The 14243-nt window shown below is 41.5% G+C and overlaps 1 protein-coding gene across 19 annotated transcripts in view; it reads right to left on the bottom strand.

The window, feature by feature from the left end:
* LOC105725069 (protocadherin gamma-C4) overlaps nt 1-14243 on the bottom strand; it is a 174714-nt gene that overhangs the window by 76661 nt on the left and 83810 nt on the right. Inside the window, exon 1 of one of the 19 annotated variants that reach the window (XM_012464910.3) lies at nt 10117-12767. The exons of 16 other annotated variants lie outside the window; for them this stretch is intronic. In XM_012464910.3, the coding sequence (XP_012320333.3) occupies nt 10117-12531 (2415 nt within the window). In that variant the 5' untranslated portion in view covers nt 12532-12767. Of the gene's footprint in view, nt 1-5922; nt 8768-10116; nt 12768-14243 lie in introns of those variants that run through there. 2 more of the 19 variants (XM_012464437.3, XM_064366428.1) reach the window with 2 other exon arrangements.

Below are 14243 nucleotides of genomic sequence, written 5' to 3'. Positions count from 1 at the left end.
TTACTAAATTGCATTCTAGCCTGGGCAAGAAAGCAATACTCCCATTCTCTCTCTCTCTTTCTCTTCCTTTTTCCTCCTCTTCTTCATTCTTTTTTTTCTTTCTTTAAAAAAAATAAAAATACAAAAATAAAAAAAAGAAAAAAAGAAAAAAAAAGAAAATACTTAAAGACAAAAAATCACCAAAGCTTTGGGTAAAAATTCGAAAAAAAAAAAAAGAATCTTTCTTTCTTATCTCCACCTCCATGCCCAGGCTTTAATTTTTACATGTAACGCAGTCTCAGAATGAACTGTTGGCTGAATCTTCAGCTGAAATTACATAGGAAGCTTCTAAGAGGTTTCCCAATATGGAAATCTTATAAACTGAGGCACCTATTTTCAAAATGTATCAAACAAACCAGATCCTTAGCCTTTTAAGATAAATCAGACAGTTGGCTCTTCTTAGGGTTTTGAAATAGAGGAAAAGTCCATGTAAAATCATTCATTTTGCACTACTATTCTTTTTTCTCCAAGAGACCACTTTCCAATCATTGAACTCAAGCATTGTATTGAGTACTTAGAAGGTGTACAAACTACTGTGTGAAATATTTCATAGAGTTAATGATGAACTAAGAAATTAGACCTGCCCTCAATGACAGTACATAGAGTAGATCCTTACATGACATGTCTAAGAAAAAGTATGGTGGTACCAACTTCTTTTGCATACAGATTAAATTATTTGTTTTAATTCTATGGTCTCTCCAATGGCAGTTTTAAAAAAACGTTTTCCTGAACCAGAGCTCTTCCTATATGATATCCAGAAGTCTCAGCCTTTATAAAATATTTTTTTTCCAATTAGCTTTGCCATAGGCTGGCTATCTTTTGCCATCAGTATTTTAGGAATGCACCCTAAACAGTATGCCCTGTTATTGGTAATTTTCCATTAAGAATGGTTTCTTAAAGGTGAAGTCAAAGTGTAACATGAGAGAATAACTATGTCTCTTTCTTGAGATTTAGCCTCATCGGTTTGATCAACATTCCTTTGAAACTATGTGTTTGCTTTTTTGAACCTAACATCTTATATGAGGATAAAGCAGATTTTGCACCACAGCTATTCAATTCATGATCATAGTTATACTCTGTTACATGTCACAAAGAAAACTGATACAGTTCGCTCATTTGTCATTAGCCTTATAGTTCACTGAAAAGTGAGGTATGAGTTGTACAGTCTCCTCAACATTCCTAGGCTATTGCTGCTTCAAAATGCATAATACTTCTGGAATGAAAGCAATAGAAGAATGTTCTCTGACTAATTACATTCCAATTTTAGATGCTATAAAACAATGACGCTACAAGTTTTAAATTATAGCTGAACACTTTAACTTATTAGATAAAATATGCATACCCACCTGTCATACACATAAGAAGCCAATCAAAGTCCTTAACATAATTTTATGACTGGAATTAGAAGAAATGTAAACACATCCAAACCCACTGCCCAGCTAGTCTCAGAAAACGATCAACAAATATGTTAATTATCAATCCTAAATTATCAGCAAGTATCCTAAAAATCCTAAAGCTTGACAACCGAACCATAGTCATCACCTCTCATCCAGGTCAGACTGTCAAGCATGGAGATATCAAGTGTGTACTAAATGAAGGCATGTCAATTTATCGTAGACCATATGAAAAGGGTCACCTAATCATCGAATTTAAGGTAAACTTTCCTGAGAATGACTTTCTCTCTCCTGATAAACTGTCTTTGCTGGAAAAACTCCTACCAGAGAGGAAGGAAGTGGAAGAGACTGATGAGATGGATCAAGTAGAACTGGTGGACTTTGATCCAAATCAGGAAAGACGGCGCCATTACAATGGAGAAGCATATGAGGATGATGAACATCACCCCATAGGTGGTGTTCAGTGTCAGACCTCTTAATGGGCCAGTGAATAACAGTCACTGCTGGCATTTTATGTGCAGTAGTGAATGAGTAAGGACTGTAATAATATGCTCACTACTTGCTCTTGTTTTTAATATTCAACTATAGTAGTGTTTTAAAAAGTTAAATGAAGAATAAAGGCAAATATAAAAGCTCTGACTTTGCCCTGTATGTATGATGACTTCAGTGTGCAAAATGCAGTTTAATACCTGTAAAAACTACTTTACAAAGAAGTTCCCCTAGCATTGCTAGGCCAAACCTTGTAATTGACTTCAGTTATGTACGTGGACAAGCTTAGATTGAAATGCCAGGTATATGTATTGGCTTCAGTGTGTGACCCTTCATTGTTAAGCTATGAAAGTAAAACCGTATTTAACTGGCAATGAGGAAAAAAATATTGTAGAGAAGTGTTGCTCTGTATAGTTCTTTGTATTAAGCGGGATTCATTGTAACACCTCTGCATTTATTCTGTTGCCTCAACTGTTACTTGAAGATGGCGTAATATATAATTTATCCTGTGGTATCAGTGATAAAAATGATACATTTCTGTAGGAGGGGTTTATCATAATATGCTGCTTCTTGAAGGCTTGCACTTCCAGAATTGTTTCCTTCTGCTGTGCCATCCATACACACACACACACACACACACACACACACACACACATATCCATATATATCTTGACCAGTCCTGGTTATTTACCGCCCCCTCCCTCCTTGTCTGTGGACCATGATAAGCCCGAGTCGTGACTTCAGAGCTGGGTAACATAGAAATTAAAGTGAAAAGACCTTTACATAGAGAAGTAATTTGCATACGTAATATAGGAAGGTGTTCTTTAGGTATGTTACAGGATTACTTTAAACCATTTGACTTACGCTCCAAAGTAACTAATGTTGGTAGTATAGCAAATTATGATGAATAGCTTTAATTGTATGTTTAAAAGTCTCATATATTCACATGCTTAAATCTGGGTATCAGAATTTAAGCAATTCTTGAAATGTATTGTCTCCTTAATACACTAATTACAAAGCAAAAAAAAAAAAAAAAAAATCCTAAAGCCAAGCCATTAACTTCAATTCTTATATGGCCCAAACCAAATAACAATCATCAGTCTTCAGCTTTCAAGATCCCATTGAAGTAAACTGCTTCTTTCGGCTGGGCGTGGTGGCTCATACCTGTAATCCCAGAACTTTGGGAGGCCAATGTGGGTAGATCACGAGGTTAAAAGTTCAAGATCAGCCTTACCAACATGGTGAAACCCCACCTCTACTAAAAATACAAAAATTAGCCAGGCATGGTGGTACACGCCTGTAATCCCAGCTACTCAGGAGGCTGAGGCAGGAGGATCACTTGAACCCAGGAGGCAGAGATTGCAGTGAGCCGAGATCATACCATTGCACTCCAGCCTGGGTGACAGAGCGAGACTCAATGTCAAAAAATATATAAAGTTTCATAGAATCCTTGTTTAGATTACACTATGGTTCAGACAAAGAAAAAGTAACACTCACAAAATTGTCTCATACAAAAAATATGTCCTCCATCTTTTATGGCTTAAAACTATGGCTTCTCAATCAAGAACGTGCCTAGGCACTTAAGATTTTTAAACTAGCTTTCACAAAAATTTTAAAATAGTTTTATTTCCACCCACAAATTATTCCATTGTACCACCTGGAGAAGCACAAAAATCATTATTACTTTTCCCAACAGGACGTCGAGTGTGCTGGCATTGAATATATAAATCCTTTTTTTGTCAAACACTAAAAATGGCTACTGTTAATTAATGTTGTGAATCAGATGATTTTTTTTAGCCCTAGTCATCACCACGACCTTTCAAATTAAATATGATTATTCCTACTTTGCTGAAGCTCAAAGAGATTCAATAACTTGCTCAAGGTAATACAGTTAAGAAGTTACGGAATTGCAAAGTTGCTGTCCTTCTATGATACATCCGAAAATTCAGAATGCTGGTATCAGGTAACCCCCAAAATACATTATTTGTTTATTCATTCATTCAACAACTACGTAATAATGCCTATTCAGCTCAAACTGGAAACAGAGTTGATTCAAATCACTTATATTTGAGATATGGTCTAAAGATATTGACTATTCATGCTCTAACTCTCAATGATTTGTTCCTAAATTAAGTTAGGTAAACAGAGGTTAGAATAATTAGACCATGTTAGTTTAGCTTCCCAAATCGTTTGTTTTTCTATTACGTCTTTCTTTCTATTTGACTACATATGAGAACTGGCCATGTGATAAACATTTACAAGACAACGGGGGAGGGAGTGTTAATTGTCCTCTATTTCTCTCAATATTACCTATAGAATACTGTACTTATTAAATTATATTTGAAAACTAATGTAAATAGAAATTTAGTATTTTTAGATGAACTCAAATACTTTATTTTTAAAAAATCAGACAAACAGAACCACACACTCTGTATTCCCTCCTCCCCACCACGCTTTTGGTCTCAGAAGCAACAACTGCCTCATTTTAGAGCCCTTGGATGTCTTTCATTCTCCAAGTGGTTTCCATCCAATCTCTCTTCTAAGTCTGGGTTTTAACTATTGTATCTATCAAAGTAGATAAGAAGCAAACAAAGAAGAAAGAAAAAATAATTGGGATGTTATGGTTCCCTACACCGTTACAGAATTCACCACAAGAAATCAGGCAATGCTCAAAGAGTATTACACTTTAGCATTCAATAGCTGTAAACACTCTACAGTAAGTATAAAGTTCTCAGATAACTTTGTACGTTTCAGAAATTTTCCTATACTTGTAAAAGTTATGGGGAATTTAATGTAGAAAGCAGAGGAAATCACTGAAATTTGCCACAGTACCAAAAAAGTATTCAAAACACATTTTGTTATTTTGAATATTACACAAAGGCATCATTAATATCATTAGCGTAGGAAATGGGCAAAATAAATGTCTAACTTGGAAACACATACAGATGTTGTATTACTGAAATGCATAACAGAAGTGAAAAATAGTCTGTTTTGCTGTTTTTTCTCATGGCAATACAGTATACTGTATATTTAAGTGATAACATTTTAAATGCAGAAGAAATAAATTCATCATATTTGGAAGTTCATGAATGACTTAAAACCATGAAATGACTTGGGACACTGAGAAAGTATAAATGGATATATCCCTAATGGCAGGAAGAACTACTGCACTACGAAAGAAACTAAATTCAGTTCATGAATTTGCTAGTACTCTCAAGTGTAGTTAAAAGCCACTCTATTTATAAAAGTTTACTAATATTTTTATTTACATTTTCCATTGAATTAGATTTCTCCCCTCTAGTTAAACAGATCAGTTGATATCAGATGCTCTACATAAAACTGTTGCTTGGTCAATGGGCAAAAAATTAAAAGCAGAAAAAGAGCATTATCGTTGATAAGTTAGAAAATGATATGGAGTATTAACAAAGTAATTTGTAAATTGTTAATAAATTGTATTTATTATATAAAATATATGTACATGATATATAAATCATTATAAATAAGATATGAGGGAAAGTGACTGGATTGTTGTTGGTGTCCATCATATATATATAAATTTATTGATGTCTGCTTTATAAATTCCAAATGTACTAAGGAATATATTTCTCCAGGCTCAGAAAAGAATATTTGATAGGGCTGAGCACTGTGGTTCACACTTGTAATCCCAGCACTTTGGGAGGCTGAAGAAGGAGGCTAGCCTGAGCCCAAGTTCCAGATCAGCCTGGTCAACATGGTGAGACCCCTTTCTGTACAAGAAAGTAAAATAAAATAAAATAAAATAAAACAAAACAAAATAAAATAAAAGTAAAAAGCAGGGAGGGGGCTTGCGCCTGTAGTCCCTGTTACACTGGAGGCGAAGGTGGGAGAATTGCTTGAGCCTAGGAGTTTGAGGCTGCAGTGAGCTATGATTGTCCCACCGCATTCCAGCTTGGGCGACAGAGCGATTAAAAAAAGAAGAAGAAAGAAAGAATATTTGGTATAAATTTTGATATAAACTCACCTGAATTAACGCATGACTGTCTTTAGAAAATACGGAATCACCTGACACCAAAAGGGGCTCGCTTTTCTCACAGCTCTCCTGGCTGATAATCGTGTCAGCATAGTTGGGCTGGGGGAAGATCAGGTGACTCTTCCGCGAGTCCGCGGTGAGGGAGACCTCGTGGGAATAGGTCTGCAGGAAAGCCCGCGCCCCGTCCACGCCCACAAAGTGCGACGTCGGCGCTCCTATCAAGCCGCCTCCCGAAGCCTGCAGCAGGCGTGACTTGTGCCAGCGCCGCAGCTTGAGCGCCAGCAACACGATGATGAAGGCCAGGAAGACGCAGGAGACCGCGGCCACCGACACCACCAGGTACAGAGTGAGGTCTGAAGTTTCAGAATTAGCTGGAGACTCGAGGCTGCTAAGGTCCGCCAGGACTTCGGGGATGCTGTCGGCCACGGCCACGGTAAGCGTGACGGTGGCCGAGAGAGGGGGCTGGCCGTGGTCCTGGACGGCCACCACGAGGCTCTGCTTGAGCGCGTCTCTGTCCAGCAGGGCCCGCGCCGTGCGCACCTCGCCCGTGTGCAGCCCCACCGCGAAGAGTCCAGGCTCGCTGGCCTTGAGCAGGCGGTAGGACAGCCAAGCGTTCTGGCCCGAGTCTCTGTCCACCGCCACTACCTTGGTCACCAGGTAGCCGGGCTCTGCGGAGCGGGGCGCCAGCTCCACTCCGGTGGAACCGTCTGTGGGGAGGGTGGGATACAGGATCTCGGGCGCGTTGTCGTTCTGGTCCAGCACGAACAGGCTCAGTGACACATTGCTGCTGAGGGGCGGGTCCCCGTTGTCCCGCGCCATCACTTTCACTTGCAAGTCCCGGAACTGCTCGTAGTCGAAGGAGTGCAGCGCATACAGTACCCCAGTGTCGGAGTTGATGGACAAGTAGGATGATAGGGGCGCCCCTTGGATGGTGTCCTCAGCCAGGGAATAAGTGATCTGGGCGTTCTCCTCACAGTCGGGGTCGTGGGCGGTCATAGAGACGAGGGAAGCGCCTCTGGGATTGTTCTCTGGGATATAGGCGGAATAGGAGGCCTGAGGGAAGACTGGCGGGTTGTCGTTGGTGTCTGCCACGTTCAGCGAGATGTGAGTTTCCGTGGACAGGGGCGGGGTTCCCCGGTCAGTGGCGGTCACTATGATGTTGTAGCTAGGAACCTGTTCCCTATCCAAGACTATGTCTGTGACTAAACTATAATAATTTCCGTAGGATTTTTCTAATTTAAAGGGCAGGTTTCCTTGGATGAAACAGATCACCTGTCCATTTTCCTCAGAATCCTGGTCATTTACATTTAAAAGGGCAATTAATGTCCCTCTGGGAGAGTTTTCAGGAACGGAGCTGGTGAGAGAGGTGAGGACCACTTCTGGGGCATTGTCGTTCACGTCCAGAACAGTGATCAGGACTTTGGCTCGTGCAGAATATCCTGCGTTATCCATTGCTTGCACTTCCATCTGGTAGAATCCTGACTCCTCGTGGTCCAACTCCGCTATTGTTGATATTGTTCCTAAATTATAGTCTAGTTTGAAAACTTGGGCCGCCTTGTCGTCCACATACCGGAAGGAACACCTCACTTCCCCATTGACTCCTTCATCAGGGTCGGTGGCGTTGACTACCAGCAGCTGCGTGCCCAAGGCCACATTCTCCGGAATGCTCGCGCGGTACTCGGACTGAGCAAACGCTGGTGCGTTGTCGTTCACATCCATAACCATCACGCGGATGCGCGCGGTGCCTGTGCGCACCGGATCTCCCCCGTCGGAAGCCGTGAGGACCAGGTGGTGAGCGGCCTTTTCTTCGCGGTCCAGGGCGCGTTCCAGCACCAATTCTGGGTACTTATTGCCGTCGGCTCCATTTTGCATGGCCAGGGAGAAGTGAGTATTCGGGCTCAGCTCGTAGCTCTGGAGAGAGTTCTTCCCGATATCCGGATCCCAGGCGTGGGGTAGAGGGAACAGCATCCCAGTGGCTGCGTTTTCACTCATTTTTATTTCTAATTCACTTTCACGAAAGTAAGGAGCATTGTCGTTAATGTCCCTTACTTCTACTTCCACTCCGTATATTTTCACTTTATCCTCCATCAGAATGTCAAGATTTAATTGACACTTGACAGCCCCCATACAGAGCTCCTCCCGGTCTATCCTGCCCGCAGTGACCAAGCTGCCGCTGCGTGGGTTCAGGGCAAAAAGCTGCGTCCTACCTCTGGGGACGATGCGGACTCCGCGCTCCGCCAGCTGCTGGGGCTCCAGCCCCAGGTCCCTGGAGATGTCGCCCACCCTAGAGCCTTTCTCCAGCTCCTCCGGAACTGAATAGCGTATCTGGGTGCATCCAGTCTCCCACAGGGTCCCCAGGAGAACTCCCAGCAGGACCAGCCCTTTGCAGTCCCCGTGCAGTCGCGCAAGAATCATTGTCACCTTCCTCCAGAATTATTTTCAATTCTGCCTTTAACCACTGAAGTCAGGAGCAGTTCTTTCGCCCCTAGAATGGGGCAGTTGGGGAGTCAGAGCTCCTCTGTTGTTTCCGCATAGTCCCAGAGATGGTTCATTCCTATCTGCTTTGTACTTCGGGCGCGTGCAAGGCGAGCAGGATCTCCACTTTTCTCTCCCGGATTGGTGAACAGCGGCGCTCAGAGTCGTAACCAATTACTGCACAATCTTGAACTCCCAGAAAGGATATTTCGTTTTTATACCTTAAATAGCTCCACCTCCTGTTCTTCAAAAAGGGATGGAAATCTACAGTATTCGCTTTAGTAGAAACTTTAGTGAGGTTTTCTTTTTTTCTTCCAATGAGCTTTTTTTCCCACTGAGCTTTTAAATGAATTTGAAGTTTCTATAAATAATAATTTTTATTTTAGAATTTTAGTGCATCTGCTTTGAGATTATTGTTCCTTCAATACACCTATTATGGGGGATGTCTCCCTAGGAGTTCCTCATTTCGACAACTCATATAACATAGTAAACTTTGTAATTCAGCTATAATTTGGGTAAACATTTTTCAATAGATTCCTTGAATGATCTTGAATGGAAAAATTAGTTTACCAGGTTGTTGACATTTAACGCTTAAAAATCAAATTTTCATGATAATATGAAAACCCAAAGATGAGATATGTGATTGCATATACTATCAGAATCACAGTTAACAAGAATCCAAGTGAAAAAGAAACATTAATATTTTTTAGCATAAAGTAGAAGCATTCCAACTTGCATTACCTGGAAAGAATGGTAGTACTCCATGATTCTATTAATACATTATATTTCAAAAATATTTAGTGTGGAGGAAACCGGTAAAAGAAAATTGGTAGTCCAAAGAATATTACAGACTTACCTTTTCCTGGGTAACTGACCTAATTGTAATTACTGAGAATTACTGGTAATACTTTTGGAAGCCCATTAAAACATAGGGAAAAAAATTCTCCTTAAGAAACAACTGGCTACTATACTTTTATAAGTGTAAATATTTATACTGTGAGGATAAGATGTTTGATAGGCATAAAACAAAATAATATATTTATTGGGAAGAAATATATAGGTAGCTGTGAGAAAAGATCAGACATAAAATTGTGTTTGCTCAGATTACAAGAATCACAAGTAAATGTACTTGAATATTATTATCAAATAATCACCATGTTCTTATTTTTTAAAGCTTTTTTCTCTACCAGTGCCAGGCAACTGTAGCCTCAGCTATTGTGGAGACTGAGGTGGGAGGATCACCACAGCCCAGGAGTTTGAGTCCAGGCTGGGCAACACAGTGAGATCTTCATCTCATTTTTTAAAAAGCATTTTCTCATGCATTTTCCTCGAAATTTATAGTTAATGGATGAAAGAAAAAGCCTTATATACTCAAGATATTGATGTCCCAAGAAACATCACAGAAAAAAATTCATTCTTCAATTAAAATAGCTCAACGACAGCAGTATCATAGTATTCATTTCTCACACGTGTGTGTGTTTGTGTGTATAAAGAGTGTCTCAGGTAAAAATGGTTAAAATGTTTCAAAAATACATTAAAGCTAATAATGAAGTTACTGGCCCACACAGAAAGGAACTGGAAATATTAAGAGTAGACAAACAAACCTGAGGCAATAGTAGATATAATATGTTTAAGATTTTCTTGCCAAAATATTGGTCTGAAAATTAAACCACACTCATTTGTAAATGAAAAACATTCATTGGAACTCACGTGAGTAGAAGCGACAGAGTTAGAGCTTCTCTTGTTATTCTCTTCAGTGACGTTTGCTACTAGAGAAGCTTCATTAGAAATATCTTGTGGGGGGACCATTTCTGGCGTCATGGTGAGAAAATTAAATCTTGTTTTTTGAGAATCCGAGGCAACATACAGATTGTAGGAATAAGGCAAAGTTCCCTCATTGTAGTTGAGAGAAACCCCTCGTCTAGTCTTAGAACAGAGACCAGGCTGAAAGCAATCACAGGCAGAGGGGCCGGAGGAGCGTCGCAGGCGCAGAGCGACCGCCAGAATCACTGCTAGGAAGAAGAGCACAGAAATCAAGGCCAAGGCCACCACCAAGTAAATCTGCAGCTCTCTCTGGGAATTAGAGGGCACGGGACCGTCACTGAAGTCTGGCAGTGCCTCCTGAAGGCTGTCTGCGAAGACCAAATGAAGCGTAGCGGTGGCGGAGAGTGGCGGCTGTCCTCCGTCACGCACAGCAACCAGCAGGCGCTGTCGGGCGGAGTCCCTGTCTCCCAAGGCACGTGCCGTGCGCACCTCGCCCGTGCGCAGTCCCAGGCTGAAGAGCCCAGGCTCGCTGGCCTGCAGTACGTGGTAGGACAGCCAAGCGTTGTGTCCCGAATCCGCGTCCACCGCCACCACCTTGGTCACCAAGTAGCCGGACTCTGCGGCGCGCGGCACCATATCGAAGAATGCGGAGCCATCGGGCGCCAGCGCGGGGTACAGCACCCGCGGCGCATTGTCATTCAGGTCGCCCACCAACACGCGCAGGCTCACGTTGGCGCTGAGCGCGGGCGAGCCGTGGTCACGGGCCTGCAGCGTGAGTTCGAAGGCGCGCAGCTGCTCATGGTCGAAGGAGCGCTGCGCGAACACCACCCCGCTTTGTGCGCTCACGGACACGTAGGACAACAGTGTCTGCAGCTCCAGGTCACTGGCAACAATGGAGTAGGAGACTTGGCCATTCAGCCCTAGGTCCAGGTCAGAGGCGCTGACTTGTGCGATGGAGGCTCCGGGAGAGTTGTTTTCTGCCACGTGGACCATGTAGGAGGCCTGGTGGAAAACCGGAGCGTTGTCGTTGACGTCACCAATGCGTAGGGTGACGCTTGTGCTGGATGAGAGTGGAGGCTTGCCCCTGTCGGTGGCAGTGATGGTGACATTGTACTCCGGGGTCTGCTCCCGATCCAGGGTCCCATCTGTTACAAGCTTATAGTAATTATTGGCGGAAGATTCAATTCTAAAAGGAACTCTTTCGTTTATGATGCATGTAACCTCCCCATTTTCTCCTGAATCTTTATCATGTGTTTTGAACAGAGCGATCACCGTCCCGGGTTCTGCATCTTCAGTTACAGAACTGGACACCGAAGTAAAAACCACGTCTGGGGCATTGTCATTCTCATCTAGGATTTCTAGTATAATTTTACATTCACTGGTCATGCCTCCACCGTCCTTAGCTTCTATGCTCATGGTATAACTGCTACGAATTTCAAAGTCTACAAAGTCTTTTGATTTAATTTCCCCATTTTGATTGTCTAGCACAAACATATTTCCAATGTCATCTCGTAGAGATTTGAAAGAGTAAGTGATCTCTGCATTGATACCCTCATCCTGGTCAGAGGCTGTCACCTTTAGTACAGAGGTGCCTGGGGGCACATTCTCTCTAAGGCTGACTTTGTACATATCCTGGCTAAAAACTGGGGCATTATCGTTGGCATCAGTGACCTCAATTTGAATTGCAGCAGTGCCAGTTAGGACTGGGTCACCCCCATCCACTGCTGTCAGGAACAGGAGATGGAAGCTCTGTTGTTCCCGGTCCAGGGGCTTCTCCAACAGTAATTCTGGAGCATTCTTGCCTTCAGTCTTATCCATCATCAGAGAGAAATGCTCATTAGAGCTGAGTTGGTAACTCTGGAGAGAGTGATGCCCTACATCTGCATCTATAGCAGATTCCAGGCCAAACCGAGTGCCTGGAATTGCTAGTTCATTGATTTGTAAAACAATGCTATTTTGGGAGAAATGAGGTGGATTATCATTTATATCTTCTATCATCACATTTATGTGAAAAACATTTAGAGGATTCTCTGCTACAATCTCTAAGGGTATGACACACAGAGGATTTTGAGGACAGAGTGACTCTCGATCTATTCTGTCACTCACAAGTATGTTCCCATTCTCAGTGTTCACAGTAAAGTATTGTTTCTCTGCACTAACTCTAAGGTTTCGGGCCAATAAATCCTGAACATGCAGCCCCATGTCTTCAACAAGGTTCCCCACCACTGAGCCCCGGACCATTTCTTCTGGAATAGAGTAGCTCATCTGCTCCGAGAGCGCCCCGCAGAACAAAGGCAGCAGGAAAGGAAAGAGTACTTGCCGCCACCGGGTCCTGGTTCTCTGCTTCACCCTGTTTCCCATCCTTCCTGTGCGTTGCTGCAGTCTCCGATGTTAAGAGAAAATGTTTCGCAAACTGCTTTTAAAATATTTAGTTCCACGAACAGAAAACTCAGTGATCCCAGTTTGAGGGCATCCCGATCCGTATGGAATCAGATTTGCTGGAGCAGAAAGCCCGTCTGGGCCACTCGCCTTTTGACTTGCTTCTGCGACTAAGTAGAATGTCGTCCTGGTAGATCCCAGGCTCCAGCTCTTGCAGCACATTGGCCAACAGCGGCGCTCTGAGTCTATTTAGAAAACTGCAGCCAGAAGCCTTTGCTAATTCAATAGGATTCAGAATTTAGACAGATGTGTTGGACTAATGTATAGGAAACTAGACACTTTATGAGTTTTGGATGTGACTATTTTCCAGTGTTTACTACCAAAGAAGATTCCTTAGAGGCGGGATCTATACAACAGCCATTAACCCAGTAAAGAAAAGTTAAAAGTTTTTCTAACCAGAAGCAATGCATATATTGGAAGAACTAGGCAAAGTCTTGTCTCCTGATGTAGAACCAAAACCATGTGGGAGAACATCCCCACCAAGTGGCATGGGAAAATTTTGACCACTATGAAATGATACACAGTATTTTTTTCAATCTGATGTGCAGATAATTTTCCTCCTATTTTATCAGAGAAAACTGGAGGAGCATTGAAAGCTATATAGGGCAGATTCAGAATAAAGATAGCCAAATCTTTCTTATTACTTATAAAAGAGGTTTCTGAAGAGGATTATTAAGTGTTTTACACTTTCATCATAAAGAGAATATAAAAGTATAGCCTAGTAGGTTGCCATAGGAATTTAATAGCATGAAATGTGAGGGTATTTTATGTTTATCCTCTATTTAATGGGACTATATGTTATACCTTAACAGAACTTTATCACTACCTCCAAATAAAAATAACCTTAATATCACGTTTCAAAGCCAACCCTTCCTTTTTGTTCTCCAAGATCTTGGGTGCAAGTTCCTAGTTAGTTTAGATTATTAGGTTTTAAAATATGGAACAATCTCCTTTTCCCAGCCAAATGCCTTGTATCATTTTTATTTATCTAATTCCAGTCCAGGTACAATACCTTACATCATTTTTCTCAGTTTGGAATTCCACAAGTATAAATCCTATCCCCAGATGCTCAAAATACCCTAACATTTTTATGGACTTCAAGACAATTTAGGCATCTGTTGGATGACTTGCCTTTCCTACAATTAAAATTATTTTTGTCCAAGCACTAGTCAGTTTACAACTAATGACATAAGGTAAATTCTTAAATGAGAAAAATAAACTTGAAAGGGAACATTAAATATGCAAGTAATTTGGGACAAATATCTATAAGTGATGTGAGAATGTTGACTGAATTGATTATGGAAATGATTCCTGTGATCAAAAACCCTGGATAAGTCTTATTTCCTCATTTGGCTTTCCTAGACATTGCTTCAGATAACATGTACATCAGGCAACTATCAAGCTTCAATAACAAATTGGTCTGAATACAAGAACTGAATGTACTATTTGCCATAAGAATGACCTTATAAAAGAAAGAAAGAAGGAATCTATGACTCCCAGATATACTGAAAATGAGCAAAAAATAGCCAGAATGATGCTAGCTAAATCAGTCTCATGAAGTCCAAATACCTACTTTCAATCTTATATATTCGCAAACTACTCTATTTGAATAAATCTGTAGACATCTTAAGCAC

The sequence above is a fragment of the Aotus nancymaae genome, unplaced genomic scaffold, assembly GCF_030222135.1.
Source record: "Aotus nancymaae isolate 86718 unplaced genomic scaffold, 86718_ANA_hifiasm-v0.15.2.pri h1tg000064l_1, whole genome shotgun sequence".
Taxonomy (NCBI): domain Eukaryota; kingdom Metazoa; phylum Chordata; class Mammalia; order Primates; family Aotidae; genus Aotus; species Aotus nancymaae.
Note: the sequence above shows the minus strand (reverse complement) of the source record. Positions and strands in the feature narration are given on the sequence as shown.